The 27868-nt window shown below is 38.7% G+C and overlaps 1 protein-coding gene across 4 annotated transcripts; it reads left to right on the top strand.

Annotated features, from left to right (window-relative positions):
• Positions 1-1325: 1325 nt before the first annotated feature.
• On the top strand, positions 1326-26523 carry LOC108223279 (rRNA (cytosine-C(5))-methyltransferase NOP2C). 4 transcript variants are annotated; one of them, XM_017397443.2, is made up of 13 exons: positions 1326-1450; positions 1558-1676; positions 1899-2208; positions 2921-3068; positions 3787-3924; positions 4135-4197; positions 4701-4822; positions 5749-5974; positions 6623-6831; positions 6994-7094; positions 8112-8193; positions 25320-25381; positions 26115-26523. In XM_017397443.2, exons 1-13 carry the CDS (start codon positions 1397-1399, stop codon positions 26227-26229), a joined length of 1749 nt encoding a protein of 582 aa, XP_017252932.1. In that variant the 5' UTR covers positions 1326-1396; the 3' UTR covers positions 26230-26523. The 4 variants fall into 4 exon arrangements, with proteins under 4 accessions (XP_017252932.1, XP_063949546.1, XP_063949547.1 ...); XM_064093476.1 differs by lacking the exons at positions 25320-25381; positions 26115-26523 and adding an exon at positions 17598-17787; XM_064093477.1 differs by lacking the exons at positions 25320-25381; positions 26115-26523 and adding an exon at positions 8624-8647.
• The last annotated feature ends 1345 nt before the right edge of the window (positions 26524-27868 follow it).

The raw sequence follows: 27868 nt of genomic DNA, 5'->3' as shown, positions 1-27868 counted from the left end.
TATAGGAAATGCTGGTAACCAAGGGGAGGTGGGTAAATAACTTCTCATTATTTGTGGGTATTTACACTTCCATGGTAGTTACATATCTTTTCTTTTTGTCAAACAAACAACTTTAGTTTTACATATTTCCTGAGAATTTCAACTTCTTGGATATTTACATGTCAACCAAACGACCTCTAAGACTTTTATGTCCATACTTAGTTGATTAGTCCATGTATGTTTCAATATATCCCTCCCCCATGTCCCAACTGATATGTTGTCAATCTTTCTCACTAGAGTTATGGTCCGTATTTGACGAACATGCCCGTAGACGTCAATTGATTTAACTCTCCTTCATTTTATTGAAAGTTGATTCCACATTCAACGCTCATGTGAAATATCATTTGATATGTGATCCACCATTATACGGCCACAAATTCAATGTAACATACGCATTTCTGCCGTCTCTGATCTACGCTCTTCTACCTTTCTCGTTGGCCAACACTCAGAATTGTACAATAATACAGGCTTAACTGCTATATTATAAAATTTACCTTTTAGCTTCAAAGATACCTTTTTCTCATATAACACTCTTGAGGGAGCCCTCCATTTAAGTCATTCTGCCTTAATACGATGCGTAACATCCTCAGTGATATCCACGTTATTCTATATGATAAATCCCAAGTACTTAAAACTATCAATCTGTGTCATGTGCAATTTTAGCAACATCATTCTAATTACTCTTATCGCTGAAAAAAGTCTGAAGGATACTCTGCCTTTGAACGATTTAGGCGTAAATTTTTTGTTTCTAAAACTATATGTCACAGGTCTAATTTAAATATCGATTGAATACCACCAAATTTTATAATATAATTTAAAATCCTAATTGAATACTCGAAGATTCTGATACATTTTTAAAATCTGAATTAAATAACCTCGAATTTTTAAAACTATCAATTTGTGTAATTCTGCAATACTAGCACTACATCAATATCATCACTCTTCCAGCCGAAAAAAGTCCAAAGATACTCTATCATTGAACGATTTAGACATAAAATTTTTGTTTATAAATCTTTACGTCACTGGTCTAATTTAAAATACTGACTAAATACCACCAAATTTTATAATATAATTTAAAATCATAATTAAAGATTCTAATATATTTTTTACAATCTGAATTAAATATGCTCAAATTTCATAAATAAAAAATTCCTTTAAATTCTCAATCAAATATACTTATTATTTTATTTTTTAAATTTAATTCAATTATCTTCAGAAAAATATTGAGAGTGTATTTTTTTTTCAAATATACCATAAACAATAATTACAGATAAACAATAATTATACGGAGATGATAATCTATCCAAACCAAACCTTGGACTAACTTGACTCACCTGGCGGCAGCGTGATTGTTTGAATGAAGAAAGGCAGAGATTTACTTAAAACCCTGTGCAAAAGCAGCCGGCAGCAGGTACACACACAAACACACACTGAATCGAATTAAACAAAAAAAAAAAAAGCGATATAGTGTAGGTGCATATATCTCATCTGATGTAGTTGATGAATTGTGTTCTACAGATGAATGAATCAGAACGTTACAGCTTCAATCCAAGTCTCCATTGGAATCCTGAGGTCCAGGCCTACTTGGTTAACGCTTACGGTGCTCACCACTTCGCTCGAATCTCCAAAGCCTTGACGTAACTTTTGCTTTTGCATTTCATACTCTTGTTTCACACTCGTTAAATTCGAATTAGGTTTTGTAAACCGGGACTGCTCTGCTAAATGATTGTCTAATTTTCTAATTATCTATGTGCTTTGTGAATGTAATTGCGGTTTAAATTTGTTTACTTTGTGATACTTTATATATTTAGGATCGAAATGCAGCAATCTGAAAATCACTTTCTCCTTGTTTTGCTCAGTCAGCCGTCTTGCTATTCTTGTATTCGTGTCAATACACTTAAGACAACAACTGATGCAGTTATAGACAAGCTTTCCAAGATTCTACAAGAAACAGGGGTACCCAATGATGTTGGGAAACATAATGATCTTTTCAAGGCCGACGCACAAATAGGCCCCATTTTCAAGTGCCAACTACCTGGGCTAGACTATGTTTTATTTGTAAGAGGTTCGGGTCCCCATGATATATCATACCAGTTCACAGAGGACAGACCTCTTAAGGAGGTTATTGTGAGCCGTAAATGTGCTGAGGCAGTTCTTCGAGGTGCTCAGGTACACTCAAACTACAGCATGGTGTACACAAGTCCAGTTCCTTTACTAATATCTATTCATAACTATAATCATCAAGATGAACCGTCCAACTATTTCTGACTTGGTTATACTCTTTCTGTTAGTTTTTTGTTTGTTAAGTAGTCACTTTCTTTGCTTGCTTAACTTATGCTTAATTGTTTGTCACCAGAGTATTCTTATCTTGTATTTGTTTGTAGCTTCCTCTTTTCTACTGGTGACTTGGTCAGTTGTTCCTCTGCCTCTTGATTTCTTTAACTGTAAAGATTTGGATTTTACAAACTACATTTCCTCCAATCAGAGTCATCCTACATGGTCCTTTTTGGGTTCTTCTAGCCATACTTTATGCATAATTAGGATATGGAGATGCAAAATGCATTATAATTTTTTGAGTTCCTGGAGTTCAGCATGTACAAACACATATTAATGTATATATTATGTTTATATGGCTACACTTCAGCTTTCTCCCCTCCCCTCTTAAAAAAAGGAAGATATTCGGAGAGATCAGTGAAGTAGGATCTAGGCATTAAAAGAACATGTCTTAACTTGTGGAGTAAGACATGTTCTATATAATTATATATTTATATTATACTTTAAGGTATATTCTTTTAATTACTTGCATTCATGTTATATAATTCTATTGTGCGGCTCTAGTTTTTCTGTTAAAATCTTTATCTAATTTGCAAGAAATACTTAGGTGTTTGTTCCTGGTGTACTTGCCTGCTCTGCTCATGTTGAAGAAGGGGATGTAGTTGCTGTTTCTGTTGCTCTGGAACAGTCTACCTCTGAGGGTAAATGGGGTACTGGTATAACACGTGGGACTGTAATGCAGGGCCTTCAGACAGGCAAGAAGTTTTTAATTATTATCCACTAGTAACTATGCAAATGATACATTTTCATGGAGAACTGTTCTATGCTCTGATACTTTGTCGTCAAGGCATATATATCCCGATGACTAAGAGACTGTAAATTACACTTCATAGTGCAGATCATAAATTTTTGCTAATCACTAATATATCCTTGTATGTTTTTCTGTTCATGTGTTCTGTTCATAACTTGTTCCTTCCATAGCTGTTGATCGGATTAACTCTACTGATTGTATTATCAGTCTCAAGTGGTTATCTCTAAATTTTCACACCAAATCTTGATATTTGTTATGTGCTCCCTCATGTAAAAAGATTTTGTACAAGTTAACCCTCTAGGAAAGAGAAGTACTAGCATATAGAATTTTTTTCTGTAAATTATATAAAGATGTTGTAATAAAGTTGGCGATGTATCTTTTTAGCATCCGAGCAAGTTATACTGCAGATTCAAGTTGCCTGTGCATGAAAAATATCTGTTTTAATTTGTCTTAAGTTCCCTTGGTGAAGCTTACGTATTATATAATATATCAACAAAATGTTATGAGTCGTACCCTAAAGATTAAAGGAGATGTTTTAGCATCCTCATTACATACAATAAAGTATATCAACAAAAGTAATGCATCATATCCCTATAATTCTGGTATGTCTGCAAATGTTCATTGACGTTGCGTCTTAAGTTGCCTGTGGTTTGCTTCTGTAGATCCTCACTATATTGAGCGCAGTGGCCTGTATATTGGTCAAGGGAAAACCATGATGTCAAGGGCTGGAATTTTTCGCGCCTTGCAGGGAATTGCTGTGGATATGAATGATAGAGTTTATAGACTGCCTTCTTTTAATGGTATAACTCATTTGTATTTTTAAAACTAAGTTTATGTTGATAAATATAAACTTTTGCGTACTCGTGTACGCTTATGACATTTCCTCCTCCGTTTGTGGTTGTTCCTTTTAAAGGTGTATTTAAGTGTAATAATATATGCCAATTCGCTATAGAAATGAAAGTCTTTTATTTTGTTATCTTAACACTTAACGTAGACCTTTCTGCCTGCAGATGTGCTTGAGGGGGAAATTTTTCTTCAAAATCTCCCGAGCATTATTACAGCGCATGCTTTAGGTAAGTGCTGTTACTTATTTATTACGAACCATACTCTTTTACCTTTCAATCATTGTGTCATAATGTGTAATTTGTGTTGGATATAGCACGCAATTGCACGCTACTGTATTCCTATTGTGATAGCCTGTTGGCTTGTAGATCCAATAAATATATGTTTGAAAGGCACATCCTTTTGAAGTTTTGTTATCATATTTTTTGAAGAACCGGAATATCACTTCACTAAGATCCTACTTTCAACACTAAACTTAATGCTATCGTGGGTCAGTGTTTTAGGATCACATAATTATCACTGGTACATATCCTCTATGGTTTTTGCGAGTTCTTTACAATATCTGTGGGAAAATACGTGTCATATAAATTAACATCTGTGTTGTCGTGTTTCTATTTTCACTTTTACAATTTTGTTTAAATATAATTTTGTCAATTCTCTTATCTGCTTGCTTAGACTTTGTAGTTGAAGTTTGTGTCGTTCTTTCTTTTTAATCTTTGTTGTAACATTTCAGATCCTCAACAAGGAGAGAAAATATTAGATATGTGTGCAGCACCGGGTGGGAAAACAACTGCAATTGCAATTCTTATGAAGGACAAAGGAGAGGTTATTGCAGCTGATAGGTCTCACAACAAGGTATTCAATGGACAATATACTATATGTAATTATTATTGTATCTCGTACAATGTTTATAACCATTATGTTTCAAGGCCAAACCGCCAAACACATATTGGTTGCTGGTTGTGACTTGTGAGTAAAGACAGCCACTAGTACTTAGCTTGGCTTGGTTGGTCCAGTATGGACTATATTTGTAATTTTTGTTTTGGCAGTTTCTATGCTTTGTAGCTTGTAGGCAGGTTTTGTTTGGACTGTACTCGTTTTATATGTTTTACCAGTTTGTATGGTGTGTAGTTGTAGTCGGCAGGTTCCCTCTTCTTTGTTTCCCTCGTTTGGAGTTGAGTTTGTTTTATATAATTTTTACTCAATTAGAAAATAGAGAACTAAGAGAACTACTGGTATCTGATCTTGTAGCTATGAGTTGAACTTGTTGCGTTAAATATATAACTATGAGAAGATTAAATGAAATCTTCTACAAACTATACTCCATGTAGAGACTAGAAGCTGTGTGGTTAAGACTTGTTAATCTCCAATCCACAATGCCTAATATTATGATGAAACTACGAAGAATAAACTACTATAACCATCACACCTATTAGTGTTTGCTGGAAGATTCTATAACTACCTAGTAGCTTTTGCTGTATGATTAATCTGATAATATAATAGCTTTCAAATTGCTGGACATTTGTCGAGTGTTTTTGTGTGTTTTCCATTGGTCTACTGCTCGTATTTTGCTCATCTCCTTTCATCTTCTCATTTTTAATACCTCATAATTCTTTTTGTCACCGTGCCTCTTATTCTTTATGATTTTCCCTTTCTGTAGCCAATAAGCTTCCTGTATGTATATGAAATGAACCTTTTCTGTTCCCTACCCTCTTTTTTAAAGGACATATCCGCTCTTTTTATCTTGTGTATCTTTATTTTCATTATTGTTGACTTTGCAGGTGCTTGATATTCAGAAGTTAGCTGTCGAAATGGGTGTTCATTGTGTAACCGCACATAAATTGGATGCTACAAAATCTGTGCGTCTAAAAGATCAAAGCATTGATGAGGGTCCTTGCTCCAAAGAGGATACATGTCTAAATATTCAAAATTCAGGGGAAGAGAGCTTAAAGACAAACACTTTATCTACCGATGTCCTACAAGATATGGAAACTCAATCACATCATGGTGCGCAACACAAGTACTTGTATTTGCATATGTATGAACCAATCCTATGCCTAAATTACTCGAGGGTTGTTTTGGTTTTCGTTCAATTAAAAATTCAATGTCCATGATATCAAGTTAATCATCATCAATGTCCAACTTAAGAGCTTTTTAAATGGCAAGTTGTCCCCAAAAGTATCTTCAGTTTCATGAACTCACTAAATTACAACTCATTGATTAATTTTTAAATATGTTGATCATTTGTTTAAATGAATAAACATAGATATGTGATGGATGGTGCTAATGTCATTTTCTCCTGAAGCATTCTATTTCATCCTGAGTTTAATACAGAGAATCTAGAAGAGGTTCTTTGTGGGTTATTAGAATATATGGATTTTGTTATGGGGGCGATTCATTGCTTTTCCTTGAGTAATTACCAACTGTAAGTTTGGATGTGATGATGCAATAAAAATTTTATGAAGTAAATATAAATTCCCTGCCATGGTGATGTGATATTCATACTGTATCCTAATAATTACTTGCTGAAATGCATGATTACTGCAATTCTATGTCATCACACGTGGTTGTTTGGGTATCATGGTTGGCAGATTGAGTTGATCTTTAATACTGTGCATGTGTATCTTACATCTAACTAATACTTGATATTGTCAGTTATTCGTGAGCAAGCAAAAAATGGGGTTTATACAAGCAAAGCAGAGCAACGGAAGATTGACCGAAGATTGAAAAATGGGTCTGGAAGAAAATCTATAGGAGATAGAGTTGAGAAGTCAAAAGGTTTTGCTCCTGATAGCTTTGATCGAGTTCTTCTTGATGCTCCATGTTCCGCTCTTGGCCTAAGGCCCCGACTATCTTCTGGAGAGGTATTTATTTCCTGTAAAGTTTCTACTTACACTAGCTGTATGTTCACTGCACATGCGAACACCAGGAACAGAAGAGAGGAGGTCAAGAGGAATGTGCAAACCAGATAAATATTATTACTTTTTATTTCTTATGGTCTAGAATTTAAGTAAATTTTGTTCCAGGAAACAATAGAATCAATGAGGAAACATGCCACATATCAGAGGCGGATGTTCGATCAGGCTGTTCAGCTTGTTCGCTCTGGTGGAGTCATTGTATATTCGACGTCAGTAAGCTTTCCTACTAATTTCTGCTTGCTTTCAATTATTCCTCATCTTTCAATTTATGAACACAATTATTATTTGGCTATGTATTTTGTTGCAAGTTAAACAAATGTTTTGGCCTTTAATTCTTCCAACCATTTATCCTCTGGCTGAGAAGTTGAGAAAATTGAATTGTTCAAAGGACTCTAAATTATTAGGATTGTTGCTATGATACTCCCAGTTTTTAGCTCCTAGTAAGAATTAGTTTGTATTTGAATGAATACCAAGAAGATTAATAAGATTCTTTTCTTCTCCTATTTAACTATTGAATTCATCTCCTTTTGAACTAACACTCTAGGTGCTGCATATTGGGGTCGTTTAGTTCAAAGTATTCAGGAATTAGGTATGGATTTTGTCCATTCCAAACCCATGGTTGAAAAAAATACAATTTAAAACCTATACCTCAAACCCCCAAGATATGGGTTTTTGATACCCAAGGGAGAGGCGGGTATGAGAGAGGGTATGTGTTGAAATATAGCATAATATCCTTTGGGGCCTTCGTCTGACACCTTAAGGTTTTAGATGGACTGATTCCTAACATGGTATCAGACCTCAAGTTGGTTCTCCACAGAATGGGAATCAATTTTACTTCTAATAGTTTCATCTATATTTAAGCCATTAAATTTAGATGTTTAATACAAAATTAATTCAATGGCACAAAAATATATTACAATAAGAATTAAGTTAATACTTAAATTAATTTAAAATTAATGATTCCTTTTTTTTTTCTTCAAACAAATCTATTCCAAGACTAAATCAAACACATGATATCGGAAATGATACTTCGAATCCATACCACCTTAATCCAATACCTGATTCCGACCACATATCACCCCGCAAACCAAACGACAAATCTTTATCAAACCGGCCAACGTTTAACTTCAAAAAGGTTTACATGCATTTTGTGGTGAAGTTTATAATTTGATAAGAAAAAGGAGGGAAAATAGTAGTATGGCTGATACCTGTGCTTAAAATTCCAGGTGTACTATAAATCCCGGTGAGAATGAAGCAGTTGTCCGCTACGCACTGGATACATACAAGTTTCTTTCCCTTGCATCACAGGTTAGATCATTTATGCTTTATGCAGCTTGTTAAAAGTCTATGAATTTGTTTGTCATTATAACAATGTTTAGAACTGGATGAAAATTATTACTTTCTTTTCATAAGTTTTTTTTTTTGTTACGCAATAGTCTTTTAGATGTCAATTAGTAGTTGCTATTGTCATAATTGTGTTTATGACAAGATCAGTCTGAATGACGGTTATTTATCACCTCCTTCACAGTATGTTCCTTTTGGCTCCAGAATAACATCTTTTAGATGGCTAAATGACGATATAAATCGTCAAATAAGAGCAAAAATACCCAGTATGAACCATTAAACCTTGATTTGCATAATTATAGAAATAAAAATTTAAGACCACCACTTTGATAAAAGCAATATACTGAGCCGTGCTAAATTACATCTTTATCATTCAATATATCTCAATTGACAGGGTAATTAGCTAACATCTATTTACTCGGAAATGGGTGTGGAGTGTTGAATATGAGTACGATTTGGAACTCAGTGTCGCACTTAATATTTCCTTTTACCTGTATTTTACACATGAAGATTGGTGTACTTTATATTTTTTTGATAAACAAGTATTGGATAATATTGTAGCAAAAATTTAGTATCAGATTCAAACCAAGCATGATTCTGTTAAAGTCTTTGCAACTAATTTTTTTTCTTAAATGTACTGTTGATATTTCTATTATTACACGTCTTTACATCAATGCTGGCGTGACATCATCTGCTCTTCGTTTTTTCTCCTTTTTTCTTTTCATTGTCTTACTGCATTATTAGTTCATCATTGTTATGGATCGAAAAACGAAGGTGAAGCGTCGTGCTTTTAAGACTGATCTCGGGATTCGAGATGCCTACGTATCTCCAGCTGTGTGAAGAATCAAGTCTGAACGTAGTTCTAGGTTGGAGGGGTAGAGCCCTTTATATAGCGGTCTCGGTGTTAGAGACCGTATGGAAGTGTGATTCCATGTATCAGAAACCTCGTAGAAGTAGGCTTCTTATCTTGCGATAGGATAAGACAATTATCCTATAGACTCGATGTTTATCTAGGTCTCTAGACGTTTATCGTTGAAGAGTTAGAATACTCGTATAACGCTGAGTTTCTAGAGCCTTCTACCGAGTTTCCTACTCGGAGTAGGATTTATACACTCGGGCCTTGACCGGGCTCGTTACTGGATTCCAACCTCGAGCGGGCTGGATGCTCAATTCATTCTTGGACTTTGACAGTCCAAGTAGCTCACTCGTGGACCTACTAGTGGGCCTTATTAATTAATTACAAAATTAATTAATACTTAAGTGTCTCAGGCCCTAATTAACTGGGCTTTCGTATATTTGGGCTTTTAATATCTAATAATAATTAAATATTATTTCTAACCCATATCATTTGCCCCCCAACTTTCGATAAGTTTCGTAGAAATTTTTCAAAAGTTTAAAAGAGCTTTATATGACTTATCAAGTCTTTATTCATCCTCTTTTTTTTTTTTTTACAACAAACACTTTTGTCGAATTTATTGTGCTCTCAAGCACTTTTATATTTTTCTCGGGGCTTAATTCTATTTTATCGGAATTTTCATAATTAAACTCCGATTCTTTTAGAATTTTTTCTGAGCCTTAAAATAATTTTCAAAATGATTTGAAAATTAAATTTATTTGTTGCGAATTTACTCTGACTTTTATAAGAATTCCAGGTTTTTTAACAAACCTGTTGATTCCTTTTTAGTCACTGAGCTTGCTTTTTAGAAACTTTTCTTACTGTCAGGCTTTTACCGATCTCAACTGAAGTCGGCTTACACATGCAAACACCCTCCAGCTCGTCAGTTTAACCGAGGTGGACACACGAACTCGTTTAAGCTCGGATAAGGTCGAAAAAGGCCACCCACATCAACGAGATTCCCGACCTCATGCCTGGCCTCGCTTTTTCTGTACTGCCGACTTGGAGTGAGGTCGGTTTATCCTCAAAAACTCCCTTTACGTCGTCATTACTTCCGAGCTGAATGCCCATCAAACCCCGACCTGGATTCGGGTCAGCTTAAGGAATAAAATTCCCTCCAGCTCGTCAAATAAACCGAGGCGGATTCCGGGTAAAGAACTAGCTCTCTTGAGCTCGACGGAAGCTGTGCATTTTCGAGCTAGAACGTATGTGATCGAGCTGATCCCAGCTCACAGAGATACCCTCCACGCAGTTGCTGAAATCGAGTAGAAATGAGCTCGGTTTAGAGTTTAAAACGACACCCAGGTCGGAGCTCTTGGCGAGCTAGATTTTCGCAAGACGTTGAGGTGGTTTTAGGTCGGCTTAAGGCCTAAAACAGCCTCCACGCCGACGCCATGCCCAAAGAGGAACACCGAGCTTGTTCTGACTTTTAATATGTCATCCTGAGCTATGGTTGGAACAGCAGGTGAGCTGCGAGCTTAAGCAGATTCTCATAGTATATCAGGCTGATTTCAACTCAGATGGGAGCCTATATTACCCACGAGATTGAGCGTGCTGTAAAACATGCTCTTTTCTTAAATTTATATTATTCTATTCACATTCATGCATGCTCGGTAGCTTTTTCACCTAGTGCGTGATCAAATAATGAAACATATGTTTGTTTTTGTCAGTAAACTGATGACTATTAGTAATAAGTAGCAGTATTTGAGTAACAGTAGTAGTAAAGCCTGGGAATGACTAAGGGTAGTTTTGTCTATTGCTGTGTTGTGTTAGGAAGTCTATATAAACTGATGTAAGCTTCTTTTTCTGTTATGATATGAAAATTGGCTTTTGCCTTCAAAAACTTCTCTCTCTGCTTCTCTCTCTATAACTGCTTTCTCTCTCTAGAATTCTCTTCTCTTCTCATCTAAACTCTGTTTCTCACCTCTATTTCTCTCTATTCTCATCTCAATTCTCTGCTGTTACTCTATTTCTGCATTTATATATACAGAAAACACCAAACAAAGTCCCAAACTAGGTCAGGAAAGTACCAGATCCTGACAAATTGGTATCAGAGCTGTAAATTTCGATCAACTACTGCTTCCATATCACTGTGCTGTTAAAGGCGAGCTGTGCGGTTGTAGAATCACAGGAATCGCAGGTGTAGTTTGGAGGTTGAGATTAGACAGGTCAGGTACTCTGTTTTCTTGACTGTTCTCATCAGATCTGTGATTGTGAGGTTGTTCTTGTGAATTTGGAGTGAAGTTCAGTTGATTGTGGATAGATTACAGTAATAGATAGTTGCTATAGCTTATTATAACAGAAAAGTACAAAAGAATTGTTGTGAGAGGTTTGACTATTGATTCTGGTGTGTGTTGTAGTTTAGTGCTAGTAATCAGGTGTTTGAGTAATTGTCTGAGTGAACTACAGGTAGTTGTAGTTACTGCTATTGAAGGAATAAGAAAGTATGACTATTAGCACTAGAAGTAGTAGTAAACAAGTTGAGACTTCTGATCAAGGCACAAGGAGAATGAATCAACAACAATTTCATGGATTTCTGGAAGGATCTGACCAGAAGTTTGAAAAAATGCAAGAACAGATTGGATTGTTGATGCAGCAACTGACTGGAGCTATGAGTATTCAAGGAGATGAGGATGAAAATGTTGTGGTAATTGAAGAAGAAATGGATGAGGAAGCTGATCTAACCTTGCAGTCAAAAGGAATGTTTAGAGATCCTGATCATGCTGCTAAGCTAAGAGAGGAGCAGATGAAGGCAAGGACCGCAAAGAAGAATAATGAAGTCAATAATGGAGGAGCTGGAGTCAGTCAGGAGGGAGCAGCTGACTTCCAAAGTTTAAAGCACTTGAAATTGACATTTCCTTCACTGAAAGAAGGAGGAGATGTTGTGGAGTGGTTAAGGGATTGTGAGGAATACTTTTCTATCTTTGAAGTCAGTGATTACAGGAGGTCAGCCATTGCAGCAATGCACATGAGTGGAACCCCAAGGTATTGGTACAAGTCCTTCATGGTGGGAAAGGAAAAGGTCACCTGGCAGCAGTTTACACAAGCTTTTCTTGCCAGATTTGGGGAGCTAGAGACTGAGTTAGTATTTGACAAGTTCAAGAAATTACAACAGACTACTACTGTGGAGGAATATTTTGATGAATTTGAGAAAAGCAGAGGACAGCTGCTGAGGAAAATACCTAGTCTAACTCCAGAATATTTCTTAGAGAACTTCATTGGAGGACTTCAGACTGAAGTGAGAAGAATGATAAGATTGCTGGAACCTTCCACTCTAGAACAGGCCTTGAGATTAGCTAGGTCTTTTGAGCACAATCAGGCTAATCACTCTAAGAAGGTGAACACCTACAAGAGCAACTACTCTCTAGTGGCAGCCAAGCAGATCCCAGAACTAACTAATGTTAGCACAAATAAGTCCACATTAACTACTCCAGTTAAAGGAACAGAGGTTGTGAGTGTCAGACCCAGACCTTTGACCTACAGTCAAAGAGAAGAAAGGAGGAAGAAGGGCTTATGTTTCTACTGTGATGAGAAGTTTGTGAAGGGACATGAATGTAAAAAACCACAGAATTTTTTAATGATTGCAGAACTTAATGATGTAGAGGGTTATGAAGGGACACCTGTCTTTGATGAGGATCCTAATGAAGATAAGTGTGACTGGCAAGAACAAAAGGTAGTGCTAGCTGCCTTAGGCATTCAAGAAGTTCAGAACAAAGGACCAATGCAATTCTCTTGCAACTGGTGTGAAAAGAGTTATCAGATTCTAGTAGATGGAGGAAGTTCTTTGAATCTGATTTCCTTGGATTTCTGTGAAGAGTTAGGATTACAAGTACATCCACATGAACCTGTAGTTATGACTCTGCCAAATGGGGCAGAATTCACCAGCACAGCTGTTTGCCCTAAGGTTAAACTGAAATGGCAACAAGTGGAAATGGAAATGCAGGCTTTTGTAGCTGATTTGAAAGACTGGCATCTTATTTTGGGAATTGACTGGCTGTATCAGTTAGGAGATATAAGGTGTAATTATCAGGATAGCACCATGCAATTCAACTGGCAAGGGAAGGAGGTAATGATTTCTCCAAGAGATCATTTTGAGATAGTGGGTTATTGCCACCAGCTCTCTGAGGTGGTACCAAGGTGGATGAACCAGATTGAGGACAGTTATGAGGGAGATACTGAGATTCAGGACATTGTGGCTGCCATTACTGTTGACAAAGGAGGTCCTCAGGAGTATTATTTCAGACAGGGATTGCTGATGTTTAGAGGAAAATGGGTACTGGGAGGCAAGGGAGACCTAAGAAGACAAATTTTTGAGGAACTACACTGCCACAGTCAAGGAGGGCACTCTGGTGTGAGGGCTACTACTAATAGGGTGCTGGAATACTTCTATTGGCCCTCAATCAGGCAGAACATTGGTAACTGGGTAAGAGAGTGTGCCACCTGTCAGCAGAATAAAGGGGAGACTGTCAAGTCCCCTGGCTTGCTGCAACCATTGAGAGTTCCACAGGAACCTTGGAGAGATATTGCTATGGACTTCATCACTGGTTTACCTAAATCAAAAGGGTATGAGGTAATTTGGGTGGTAGTGGACAGATTTAGCAGATATGGTCACTTCATTGCCTTAACTCACCCTATTTCTGCCAAAAGCTTGGCCTTAGTATTTTTTGAGCAGATCTATAAGCTTCATGGCTTGCCTGAGACGATTGTAAGTGACAGAGACAGTTTATTTCTCAGTGAATTTTGGCAAAATCTGTTCAAACTGTCAGGGACCAGGCTGCATTTCAGTACAGCCTATCATCCCCAATCAGATGGGAGCACAGAAAGAGTAAACCAATGCTTGGAGCAATATCTGAGAAATATGACAAGTGAAGTGCCCAAGAATTGGTCTACCTGGCTTCCTGCAGCAGAATGGTGGTACAATACAACATATCATACCACTTTGAAGTCAACTCCTTTCCAAGTTGTATATGGGATGAAGCCCAGACACTTAGCTTGGCAGGAAAGGGGGCACACTAACATCAGTGGCTTGGAGGAAATGCTAGAGACTAAGCAACAGCAATGGGAAAGGCTGAGGGAGTTGTTGGAAAGTGCTCAGGCTAAGATGAAAGCCTATGCTGATGCAAAGAGGACTGCTAGAGAGTTTCAAAAGGGTGATATGGTGTATTTGAAACTACAACCCTACAGACAAGTTACTGTGGCAATCAGGAAGAACTTGAAACTAGCTGCTAAATTCTATGGACCATATGAGGTAATTGAGAAAATTGGCTCTGTAGCCTATAAATTGGCTCTTCCAGATGGATCTAGAGTTCACCCTGTCTTCCATGTGTCCCAACTGAAGAAAGCTATTGGTCAGGCTAAAGTTCAGAAACAGTTGCCACCAGTAAATTATAAAGGGACCTTTGATTTGGTACCTCTTAGGCAGTTGGGTACCAGGAACATTTTAAGAGATCACAAGATGGTGTATCAAAGGCTGGTACATTGGAGAGGTTGCAGTGTGGATGAGGCAACCTGGGAAGATGAAGACCTGTTGCAATGCAACTTTCCTGCATTCTGCAATCATGAGGACATGGATTGACTGAAGGGGGAGGGATTGTCAGTAAACTGATGACTATTAGTAATAAGTAGCAGTATTTGAGTAACAGTAGTAGTAAAGCCTGGGAATGACTAAGGGTAGTTTTGTCTATTGCTGTGTTGTGTTAGGAAGTCTATATAAACTGATGTAAGCTTCTTTTTCTGTTATGATATGAAAATTGGCTTTTGCCTTCAAAAACTTCTCTCTCTGCTTCTCTCTCTATAACTGCTTTCTCTCTCTAGAATTCTCTTCTCTTCTCATCTAAACTCTGTTTCTCACCTCTATTTCTCTCTATTCTCATCTCAATTCTCTGCTGTTACTCTATTTCTGCATTTATATATACGGAAAACACCAAACAAAGTCCCAAACTAGGTCAGGAAAGTACCAGATCCTGACTTGAGCTTATTTTAGTTCACTTGCGAGACTACAACGATGCGTATTTTCGAGCTTAAGTCCAAGATGTAGCTTTAGTTTGAACTGAAAGCCAAGGGATGCCCACTGGTCGTAAAATCGCTATCTAGGTTGAGCAATCCAACCGGGATTTAAATAATTTGAAAATTAAACTTCCAATTATTTCAGGACTTATTCGAGCTTTTAAATAATTTTCAAAACAAATTGAAAATTAAATTTTAATTCTTTCGGGGCATATTCGAGCCTTTATATAATTTTCAAAACAAATTGAAAATTAAATTTTAATTCTTTCGGGGCTTATTCGAGCCTTTATATAATTTTCAAAACAAATCGAAAATTAAATTTTAATTCATTTCAGGGCTTATTCGAGCCTTTAAATAATTTTCAAAACAAATTGAAAATTAAATTTTAATTTTCTGGAATTTATCCGGAATATTTTCAAGTATCTCCATGGCTTTATGTAATATTGCCGAGCTGAAAAGAGCTCGGATTGGAGCGAAAATTGTCGCCTAACTCGAAGCTAAAATCGAGTAAAAACTTACCTGGATGAATATGCAGTGTACATCTTGTATGTCAAAAAGCTTATGATGATTCGTGTGTATGGTATTTTATATTTAATTACCAATAAACACGATGAATCAACAGCCTGTTCATGGGGTTAATAATTACAAAACGTCAGGTTGACTTTTCATTGTTTAACCAGGGTGCATAACATGCATGGCCGAGAGTTACATGTATTAAAAGTATTTAAAAGCATGCATTTTACATGGCCCCGCCAACTTTCTTGTTTTCACTAGTTAAAGCCTTAAATTAATCAAAAGTTTTGGTTATGGTGTGGAACTAGTCCACCACTCGTGGTATAATTCATGACAAAAGTTGATGGTGCATGCATGTCTGGCCACCTTGTCTGTAAACTAAGGATGCCACATATATACTTATGCTTCTTTTGAATTCACATAAATATCGAATTTATGAGAAGGTAAGTGGTTATCGCATCATTTCACTCTCGGACCTCAACCGGGCCTGGCCAAGTATCAAACCTGATAGTTTTGAAATTAAGTCCTCACTTAGGCTCTTGTGTGGCCTGTTTTCAAGCCTTGAAATTCATAAAAATCTATTTCAAAGATTTATATAATTTCATATAATTCCTTGAGAATTCTAGAAGCTCCTAGGAGGATCTTTTATTTTCTTTTCCCTTTATTTTCTTGTAGAATTCAAGATTTTTCTTGTTATTGGGCCGGTTTTTTAGGCCTGTTAACCTGCTATTACAGGTCAAAAGCCCGTAAAACCTGCTAGCGACCTGGAAGCAAGTGCTATATAAGAGAAGTGAGGTTGCCTCATTTCTCACAACTCATTTATCAAATTCTCTCTTCTCTTCCAAGTTCTCACTAGTTCAAGGTTTTCAAGTTAAGAGTTTCTTAGAGCTTCAAGCTTCTTCTAGGCTTTTTAAGCTTCTTCTAAGCTTTTCAAGCTTTCTCTAGGTTTCTCAAGCTCCTTTTAGGATTTTCAAGCTCTTTCTAAGGTTTTCAAGCTCTTCTAAGATTTTCTAGCTCCTTCTAGGCTTTTCATCAAGAATGGCGGAATCCGGCGATCCTAATGTCCCGAAGAAGGTGGTGGACCGTCAGGCGGCAAGGCTAGCCATGATTCGCAAGAAAGGTAAGCCTATCTCCATTCACTCTAGCTATTCTAGCCTTACTGATATGCTTATATCTAGGGGGAGGAATTTCCATCCTTAGTTGAGTTATCGTACTGTCACCATTCTAACTTTAGGGACACCAAGCTTCTCCGTGAATATATTGATTATTTTAAAATTCCTCATGAATACGTTCTTAAATTTGTTGAACCTTGGGAGAGAACTTGTCATTGGGATCCTTCCCATCTTTATGTGTATAGGGATACCCTTTTAGCGGGACTTGGGTTTCCAATTCACCCATTTATTCCCGTTCTCTTTGCTGACGTTAGAATCAACCCTTGTCAAGTTGGCCCCAACGGTTAGCGTTTGATTCTGTGTTTTCTAGTTCTTTGCTTCCTAGAGGAGATCACCCCCACTGTTCCTTTGTTTAGGAAAATTTTCCAATTTAAGAATTCTCCTGAATCTATTCAAGGCTGGGTTTATATCAACCATAGGCCAAAGAAACCTCATATTTTTAACCCCTACTCCCTTCCAGAGAAGAATTATGCTTGGAAGGATGAGTTTCTGAAACTAGAGTGGGTTGACGGGGATTGGGGAACCCTTTTTAGGAGCTCCTTCGCCAAAGTATCAGATGGTGGATTCCACTCAATTGTCTTGACTAAGGCTGAGAAATTAGCCTATAACCAATTGATTCAAGGTGGAGAAGATAGGTTGGCCTGGGATCTCCTAGACGAGTCTGTGCTCGTAAAGGTTGGACTTTCCCGTGCCGACGCTAGAGGTATGTTTAAGTATCAGAATGTTATAACGCTCTTGGTTATTTTGTTTGATCACATACTGACTTTGTTGTTCCTTTTCAGGGATCGCGGAGATCAATGACTGGAATTTGCCTCTTGATGGTACGACGGGAAGGTTGAAGAGGTCTCGGTTGGCGGTTGACTCGAGGATCCAGGAGCAAGGCCCCTCTATCCTCCGGCCTCACCAAGAGGGTGGCTCTTCGAGTTTTGGTGCTAAGCCTCGAAGCCCCAAGTCTGCTGCTTTCCGTCCCACTTGGGGGTTTCGGAAAGGGGACTCGGTGCTAGGTTCGACCGAACATTGCGTGGATTGGTCGCGGCACTCAATTACTCCTCCTGATTGGAAGGAGGTTGTCATGGGGACAGAGCTGGAGAGGGTTGAAGCAGTAGGCTGTCAATCCATTGCTGCTGTAAGTACTATTTACATACTCCCGTTACGTTCTCCTTCGATTTTTAACTCTATTATTTTTAACTTAAAACGTTTTGTGCCAGACCAATGTTCACTTCCAGGCCGTCCTCGAGCAGGCCAAGGCGTGGCAACGTCAATCGGATAAGCACCGAAAGGACTTTCTTGCTGAGGAGGAGAAGAACAAGGGGCTGGATACTCAACTCAAGGATTATCAGGAAATGTATGCTAAGTCCCAAGGCGATTTGGTCGAGGCCCGGGCGGATAGGGAGAACCTGATCGATGGTTATCTAGGGTCGAAGGAGTACGAGGCCTTGATTATTGCGCACGATGCCGAGATAGCTCCAAGCTACCTATTTAGGGGCTGGAACGAAGCACCAGGCTCAGTGGTGAATCAGAGCCCCGGTCTTTTTGACCCAGATGACTATCCTTGTCCTTATGGCCGTCCCGTGGCCTCTTCTTCGGGTGTTGGGACCTCTTCCGCAGGAGCATCGGGAGCTAATGCTCAGGCCGAGTCTTCAAGCGAGGAGGAAGATACTTCTTCGGAAGAAGAGGATTCATCAGACTCCGAGGAGGAGTAGATTAGTATTTATGTTTGCTTCTGGCCCTTCGTGGCTTGTTGTCTATCTAGTTTAACTTATCTAGTGGCCTTGCATGGCATTCATGAACTTGACTTAGCTTATGTTGTAAGAGTCGTACCGTAACTCTCAAGCTATTAATATAACTATTTCGTATTCAAGCTTCTAGCTTTCGTGTTGTATGTTTCATGCATTTACTGTCCAGATCTTAGGATTCACAAAGTAATATCTATAAGGAAAACATCCATGCAGACAGAATTTAAACAAGCATAAAGGATACTAGATAATCTTCGAGATCTTATTAAAACTTGCAAAGTAGCAAACGAGTTATACTTCCTACTACTAATGACAGTGGTCTATATGACCTTATTCGAATGAACTTCTACTACTTAGAATACTCAAACATAATAAATCTTTAAGTTGGTTGCATGCCAACTTCTTGGGACTTCAACTCCATCCAAGGTCTGAAGCTTATACGAGCCATGACCTGTGACGTTCTTCACCTGGTATGGTCCTTCCCAATTTGGGGCCATCTTGCCCTTAGGACCAACACCAGAAGCCTCAGCCTTCCTCAACACTAAATCTCCTTCTCGGAAGAAACGTTCCTTAACTCGAAGGTTGTAGTAGTAGGAAGCTCGTTTTTGGTTCTCCACTATCTTCGCATGTGCTCGGTCTCGGATCTCATCGATCATGTCAAGAGCCAACCTCATTCCTTCCTCGTTAGTTGGAGGATCAAACTGCTCAACCCGTGGGGAAGTATGAGTGATCTCGAGGGGCACCACTGCCTCAGTTCCATAAGCTAGCTGAAAGGGGGTGGCTCCAGTAGTGACCCTACAGGTTGTTCGATATGCCCATAGGATCGGAAGGATATCGTCTGCCCACGTGCCTTGAGCTTTCTCAACTCTCTTCTTTAGTCCGTCGAGGATTATCCGGTTTGCAACTTCGGCTTGTCCATTGGCTTGAGGATGGGCCACCGATGTGAATCGTAGCTCTATGTCGTAGTCCTTGCAGTAGCCTTGGAACTCAGCATTATTGAACTGTGTTCCATTGTCAGTAACTAGGACTCGAGGTATACCGTACCTACATATAACATTCTCCCAGAAGAATTGAGCAACCTGCTTCGTGGTTATCTTGGCTAGGGGTTTGGCCTCAATCCACTTGGTAAAGTAGTCAATCGCAACTATCAGAAACTTCCTCTGTGCGCTGGCAAGTGGAAACGGCCCTAGAATATCCATCCCCCACATAGCAAAAGGAATCGGGGAGTTGATGGATGTCAACAAGTCTTGAGTCTCCACAGACCTTAAGGTTCTTGACCCTCAAAGTTCTAGCTAGTCCCAATCCAGCTATCAAGGCTTCATACTCAGCCTCGTTGTTGGTGGTTGGAAAATCCAACTTGATTGCGTATTCCACTATGAACCCGTCAGGGCTTTGGAGCACAAGCCCTGCACCACTACTTTTTGTTTTTGAAGCCCCGTCAAAAAACAATAGCCAGTATTCTTTAGGTTTCTCCTCTACTTCCTTAGACTCAGCCATCTCATCCTTATTCCCCTGCCCCCCGACTTCTTGGTTGCCAATGGTACATTCAACTATGAAGTCAGCTAGAGCTTGAGCCTTGATTGCCACCCGTGGCTTGTATCGAATATCAAATTCTCCAAGTTCAACTGCCCACTTTGTCAATCTTCCACTAGCCTTCGGGCTATGCATTATGTTACGAAGGGGCTGGTCTGTCAAGACTTCAATCTTATGAGATTGGAAGTAAGGTCTCAACTTCCTCGAGGCTGTAATTATAGCCAACGCAAACTTCTCAATTACGGAGTAGTTGAGCTCTGCTCCATGCAAAACCTTGCTGACATAGTAGACGGGTTTTCTGGACTTTCCCGTCCTCACGAACTAAGACAGCACTCAGTGCTTGTTCTGAAACGGCTAAGTAGACATATAGAATTTCACCATCCACTGGCTTTGAGAGAAGAGGTGGCTCTGCCATGTATTTCTTCAACTCCTCAAAGGCCACTTGGCTCTCCTCTGTCCATTCAAAGTTCTTGACCTTTTTGAGTGCTTTAAAGAAAGGCAAACACTTGTCGCCGGACTTAGATACGAATCGCCCCAGGGCTGCAATCCTTCCAGTCAACTTCTGAACGTCCCTTATGGTCTTAGGTGGTTCCATGTCGAGGATAGCTTTAATCTTGTCGGGGTTGGCCTCGATTCCACGTTTAGAGACCATCAACCCTAGAAACTTACCTGATCCAACTCCGAAGGCACACTTGGTTGGATTTAACATCATCTTATGAGTCCTTAGGACTTCAAAGGCCTCACTGAGGTGTTTGAGATGGTCAACCTTGTTCAAACTCTTAACTAACATGTCATCAACATAGACCTCCATGGTCTTACCAATCAGATGCCTAAACATCTTGTTCGCCAAACGCTGATACGTGGCTCCTGCATTCTTAAGACCAAACGCCATAACTAAGTAACAGAACACACCAAAGTCAGTGACGAACGATACCTTAGGAACGTCGTTCTTATCCATCCGGATCTGGTTGTATCCACTGAAACCATCCATGAAGCTCAACATCTCGTGGCCAGCAGTAGCATCAATCAGAGTATCAATTCTTGGGAGAGGAAAGCAATCCTTTGGACAAGCATCGTTGAGGTCTGTGAAGTCTACACACATCCTCCACTTCCCATTAGCTTTCTTCACCATGACCGGGTTTGCCAACCATTCTGGGAACTGAATTTCCTCTATAAACCCCGCTTCTAATAATTTCTCAATCTCCTGTCTAATGGCTTCTTGCCTCTCAGGTGCAAAATTTCTTTTCTTCTGCTGTATCGGCTTCCTATCAGGCCTAACATTCAACTTATGTGTCATGTAGGAGGGGTCAATACCTGGCATATCAGCGGCTGTCCAAGCAAAGACATCACGGTTGCTCCTTAGGAATTTAACAAACTTATCCTTCAAGTCCTCGGGGAGTGAAACCCCAACGAAGGTAACCTTCTCTGGCTCATCAGGATATAGGGTGATGGGGATCAAGTCCTCGGCAGGCTTTCCTTTTCGTTCCTCCTCTCCCCTGACATCTAGATCTTCGATGGGCATAACTTGCCCCCCGACTCCTCCGGATTTCAGAGCCCCCACATAACAACTTCTAGCCATTTTTTGATCTCCTATTTCTTCTCCCACTCTGTTCCTAGTCGGGAATTTTAACTTCAAGTGGTAGGTGGATGGAATTGCTTTAAAAGCATGTATCCCTGTTCTTCCAAGGATAGCATTGTAGGTTGATGAGGCTTTAACGACCAAAAAGTTCAACATACATGTGGCCTGTCTAGGCTCGGCTCCCATTGTTACCGGTAGTTGGATCATTCCTTCAATTTTCGTCTCCGCATTATTAAAACCGTATATAGGCATATCTGAAGGTGTTAATTGTGAATCAACATATCTCATCTTCTCATAAGCGTCATGGAATAGTATATCAACAGATGCCCCATTGTCCACAAGGACTCTCTTCACAGAATAATTCCCGGTCACGGGTGTGATTACTAATGGATCGTCATGGGGGAACTTCACCCCTTCAAGTTCTGAATCATTAAAAGTCAGAGGAAGCTCAATTCTCGCCCTCTTCGGGGGTTCTCCAACAATACTCATCACTTCCCGGGCATATGCTTTCCTTGAGTTGCTAGATGTGCCAGCAGCGGTTGGTCCTCCAGAGATTACGTTAACCACAGGTCCTCGAGGCTGATTCCTCCGATCGTCATTGTCTCTCCCTCGATCATCATTGCCTCGGGTATTCTTATCCCCCTCCTTGGTGTATCTGGACAACTTGCCTTTTCGGATCAGGAACTCAATCTCGTCTTTCAACTGCCGGCAATCATCGGTCTTGTGTCCCGTATCCTTGTGGAACCTGCAGTATAGATCCTTATTTCTCTTTTCAGGATCAGTTCTGATAGGCTTCGGCCATCTAACTCCTCCTTCTTTCTCAATTTCCATCAGGATTTGACTTCTAGGGGCATTCAGCCTCGCATATTCGGTGAACCTCGGTCCTGATTTCTTCTTTGTAGAAGACTTATCATCATCTCCAGTCTTTGAATATTTGCTATTTGCATTGTACTCGGTATCGTTTCCACGTTTTTTAGGGTTCGAGGTCTGCCCTTGGGCAACTTGAGACTTCTTCAAGCTCTCCTCAGCTTTGATATACTTTCCGGCTCTTTCCTGGAGCTCATTCATATCGTCCGGGGTCCTCTTGGCTAGTGATCGACGGAAATTGTCATCCGTTGTTCCTTGCTGCAGGGCAATCATTGCTACTTTCTGGTCCAAGTCCGGGACCTTGAGCGCCTCCTTGGTGAAGCGGTTCATGTAATCTCGAAGGGACTCATTCCTGCCCTGATGAAGGTTCATCAACGAAGCTGAACTTTTAGCGTGGGTCTTACTTCCAATGAACTGACCTATGAAATCTCGACTCAAATCAGCAAACGAAGATATAGAGTTAGGGGGTAGACGACTATACCAGTGTTGTGCCATCCCGCTCAAGGTTTGAGGAAAAGCTCAACACTTGATGGCCTCTGTGACTGGTTGCAACAACAGTGCATTCATGAAGGTCCGTACATGATTAGCGGGATCACCCGTTCCGTCATACGCCTTGATAGTGGGCAACTTAAACTTCCGGGAAATCCTTGCTGCCATTATCTCCTCAGTGAACGGCGGGACAGGATTGTCCGGGTCACCGGGAGGCAATAGATGGATTCGGGTCATACCTGTGTTCTGAAGGGTTTCAACCCTCGGTTCTGGAGGTTGCTGCCTTGCCTGGTGGGCGGCCATGTCTCTCCTTAATTGATCGATTTGTTGCTCGAAGGCTCGAATTCTGGCCTCATATTCCTGATGTGTAGGTCCTCGGGACTCGGGATTGTTTTGTCTAGCATGGTGTTGGAAATCACGGCCCTGGTTTCCGTCTCTCCTTCTACGTGGGGGAAAATCATAGTCCCTCTCCGACTCTTCAGAGGAGTCGTTGTCTGTGTAAACTTCATACTCATCCGTTTGTCCTCTTGTGGTCGTCATGACTGTTGAGTAATGGGTTCCAGTAACGGTAGTGGTCGCCACAAGACTAGTCACAGGGGGCAACGTGTCGAATATCAACGGAGCTGTGCTTTGGGGAGCAGTGATGGTTGGATTCGAGGTTCCAGCCGTGTGGGTGGAGAGCGGAATTGGCTGAGTGGAGGTTCCAGCGGTGACGTGAGTGGAGGGTGGATCTTGGGTCGCAGTGTTGTCTCCGGTTGACAGAGGATGGACTTCTGAGCGTAATCTCGCGGGTCTAACCATGGTTGTTGTCTTTTCCCCACAGTCGGCGCCAAATGTTATGGATCGAAAAACGAAGGTGAAGCGTCGTGCTTTTAAGACTGATCTCGGGATTCGAGATGCCTACGTATCTCCAGCTGTGTGAAGAATCAAGTCTGAACGTAGTTCTAGGTTGGAGGGGTAGAGCCCTTTATATAGCGGTCTCGGTGTTAGAGACCGTATGGAAGTGTGATTCCATGTATCAGAAACCTCGTAGAAGTAGGCTTCTTATCTTGCGATAGGATAAGACAATTATCCTATAGACTCGATGTTTATCTAGGTCTCTAGACGTTTATCGTTGAAGAGTTAGAATACTCGTATAACGCTGAGTTTCTAGAGCCTTCTACCGAGTTTCCTACTCGGAGTAGGATTTATACACTCGGGCCTTGACCGGGCTCGTTACTGGATTCCAACCTCGAGCGGGCTGGATGCTCAATTCATTCTTGGACTTTGACAGTCCAAGTAGCTCTCTCGTGGACCTACTAGTGGGCCTTATTAATTAATTACGAAATTAATTAATACTTAAGTGTCTCAGGCCCTAATTAACTGGGCTTTCGTATATTTGGGCTTTTAATATCTAATAATAATTAAATATTATTTCTAACCCATATCAATCATAGTTGGTGAAAGTTTTTAAATTTAGGTAAGAGGATCTCACACAAATTAAGTGATTGATTTAAGTGTGTGACAGGGCAGGATAGCTAAACCAAAAAAATCATATGTTACTTGGTTGCAGTATCTAATAATATAGTTACTATATATAATTCATGTGCTAACTACATAAATATTTAAATAGAAAAGTATATTAGTTGATATTTTTTAAAATTATGTTGGTGCAGAAATTAGAAGCACTAAGCATTAAGCAACATTGTTTTCTTGGTGCATCATTTATTTTCTGATAAAATTGTCACAAATATTTATGTATTCTGAATTATATCTTTGTAAGATAAAACAACTTACATTACAATATTTACTGACACATTTAAATTTATTACTGAAAGTTCAAAAGTGAAGGCTGTAGATGACATATTGACTATAAAGTTTTTTTAATTCTTACTCTCTTTTTTTCTGTTTTACTGCATCCTTCATTAAGTATGCACGAGTGTGCTTTCTTTCGCTCGCTAGTGGTGTATAGTAGCAGTAAAATCCCTGGGGTAATCTTTAACATTCTGTTATTAATAAACATCTTTACTAGAAATGTTCACTTGAATGGAATTACCCTTGATTTAAAGATTTGTAAGTAGTTGCCCTGTTGATTTTTTTTTTTTTGTATGTTTATGGAACAGATTGTTTCTTAAGAGAAAAATAGATTAGCACTCATTGCCTGAAATCATCTATTCCGATCATGTTTGCCATCATTGACTAACTATTAAAACTGCACACTGTTTTGAACTTCAGCTATTTTCAAGTTTCCTAAAACTGATAAGACCCACAGCTTGCTGCAAGTCATAAAACTTCCTTTAATTGTTGGTTATACTTTTCAGCATCCAAAAATTGGAGGACCTGGTCTTGTAGGTAGATGTGTATCATCAGACGGATATGCTGAGTAAGTTTTTTTGTCATATTCGTGTACTGTTGTGGTTGTCTTTCGACTCATTTTTCTTTTTCACTTGTTTAGTAATAGATCAGTTATTCGAACCAAATTGGATCCTGAACTTGACCTATATAGAATTTTTTCTATCAGATTAAACAACAACGACCAGTTTGGACAGACTAATATAAAGCTGGGTTATTAATCATAAATCTTAAGTTCAGATCAATTATATATGTCTGGTTGAGATGAGATGTGAGGGGCTTTGACTGGCCTAATGCGTGATATACATCTTTGTCTAAAGGGTAGTATTAAATCAATTACTAGAGGACCTTATTATAGATAGGTTCTATGGAGTCCACATTTATGCTGGAGTCTTGGACTAACGGTTATAATTTTCTAATTTAATCATAGATAATATCTTTGACTAGAAAATTTTATATATTAGTTATAATCTTAAATATCATTATCAATTAATCATTACGTCCTTCAACTTAAACAATCATTAAGATAATTGTTCTGCTTATTAGTTATATTGTAGAACATACTGCTACAATTTATAAATGTAATTTGTTGTATTTGTTGATGAACATAATCTTCATCTTGTCGGATCTTTAAAAATATTGCAAAACAAAAAAAAGTTAAAATTGAATCCATTAAATTATATTTTATCCAACTTTTCTTCCATAATGATAGTGTGTTTATATAGCAGCAAGTGATAATATTATCCTTATATATTCTAATACAGGGAATGGTTAAGGCCAGGTGAAGAAGATCTTGTACAAAGGTTTGATCCATCATCATCACTCGATACAATTGGTTTCTTTATAGCAAAGTTCAATGTTGGGCCCAAATATACTTGATATATCATCAGGAAATATAATTGGGAGCAACTTCACAAAGAAACAGTCAAGTAAACTCCTAATAGTAGTAACTAGTCATTCCGGTGCTATTATTGGTAGGTTTAGCAAGATAGACTAATCAATAGTCCTGATTTAACCGTTTATCTTCTGTTTTGTCATAGAAAGCCATGTGCAAGGCCATGATGTTTAGATTGAAAAGTGATTAATTTCAGACTAAATTTGAAGGTAAGTGCCCTGATGAGTTGTATTCGACAGAGCTTGTAATTTTTTATCTATCAGCATACTTTCCGGGCCTGTGTAGCATTGTGTAGCAATCAATGTGATTGTATTGTATTGGTTTAGTTCACGAAGTAGCTGGACAATGCTGAGATGTCAAATATCACGAATATCACAAAATGAAAATTAATGCCCCAAATATCATGAATCTAATAAATAGTCCCAAATATCACTCATTAACGGCATTTCGTCCAATGTGTTGGAATTAATAAAAAAACGCTACGTCGTCCAATGTGACTTCACTAAATTTTTTAAAAATCTAAACGCTATATCGGCCCGTGTTTTAGTGTAACATGCTACATGATTTTCCGTTTCAAAATTGGAATGCTATATAACAACAAAAATGATTTACAAATGACTAAAAATCAAGAAATATAAAAACATAGTTAACAAACAAATAACAAACATAAAAATGGTCTCATATAACTATTATAACAACCTCGTATTCGATATCCGTATCTCTTGGACTCCGGCCGTCATAATATTCCGACGTATTTGTCTTACATCACATAACTCGTCCCATAAGTTCAGAGTTGATAATCCACTAATTCATAATGTTAAATCAATAATAAGTTGGTTGTTACAAATGAATATGATAAATATAAAATACCCTCATCATGGGATATGGTCATAGCACCCTTCGTCTCGAAACAATTTCACGCCTTGCCTTTGCCATTGCTGTTGTGCAATTCCGCACTGCCCTTTTTATCTGTGTCATATTCAATCTTTATTGTTTAAAGGAAATAAAAGTCGTAAGAATGAGCAATTGAATGCTCACTAAGTACACAATTAAACTGCAAACATTAGAAAGTATATTAACAAAGAATTTAAACTGGATAAAATAATTTAAGCATATTTAAAAGAGGAATTGCAATTAAACACATATACATATTGCAAGAAAAGAAAGAATAATCAATAGCGGTCTCCATCCTAGTGGCTCCACTCCATGCCCATGGCTCGATCACCGCCATTAGGCGAAAACCAATCATGGAACACCCTCACAGTATGATTATGACTGTTGAATGATCCCCCACTCTAATCTAGTATAAGGTTATCATTTTCAACCCTTAAAGTTGTCCCGCATATAGTAATAAATATTTTCTTCTCTATCATGAATGCAAATCATTCGTTTTGGCCAGAAGAATTTTTCTCAGCGTACAAGATAGCTCATTTCTCTTCAAATTAATTCCCAACCTCCTTCTCATATGCGAACAACTGCACCCTTGTGATACAGAATCAAAGTCTTCTCAGATTATGAAGAAATCAAGAAATCCGAATAAGAATGTGTCCAGAATAAGAAAATTGAACCGAAAGATGAAATCGATAATCGAGCAATTTAGCTATTTTATAGAGTGAATAATCA

This window comes from Daucus carota, chromosome 5 (assembly GCF_001625215.2).
Source record: "Daucus carota subsp. sativus chromosome 5, DH1 v3.0, whole genome shotgun sequence".
Lineage (NCBI taxonomy): Eukaryota > Viridiplantae > Streptophyta > Magnoliopsida > Apiales > Apiaceae > Daucus > Daucus carota.
This window is presented reverse-complemented; position numbering and strand designations above follow the sequence as displayed.

Coding starts and splice junctions, on each gene's coding strand:
- LOC108223279 (XM_017397443.2), top strand. CDS start 1,397: ATGAAGAAAGGCAGAGATTTACTTAAAACCCTGTGCAAAAGCAGCCGG. Junction 1,451..1,557: donor GCAAAAGCAGCCGGCAGCAG/GTACACACACAA, acceptor TGTGTTCTACAG/ATGAATGAATCAGAACGTTA. Junction 6,832..6,993: donor CCCGACTATCTTCTGGAGAG/GTATTTATTTCC, acceptor ATTTTGTTCCAG/GAAACAATAGAATCAATGAG.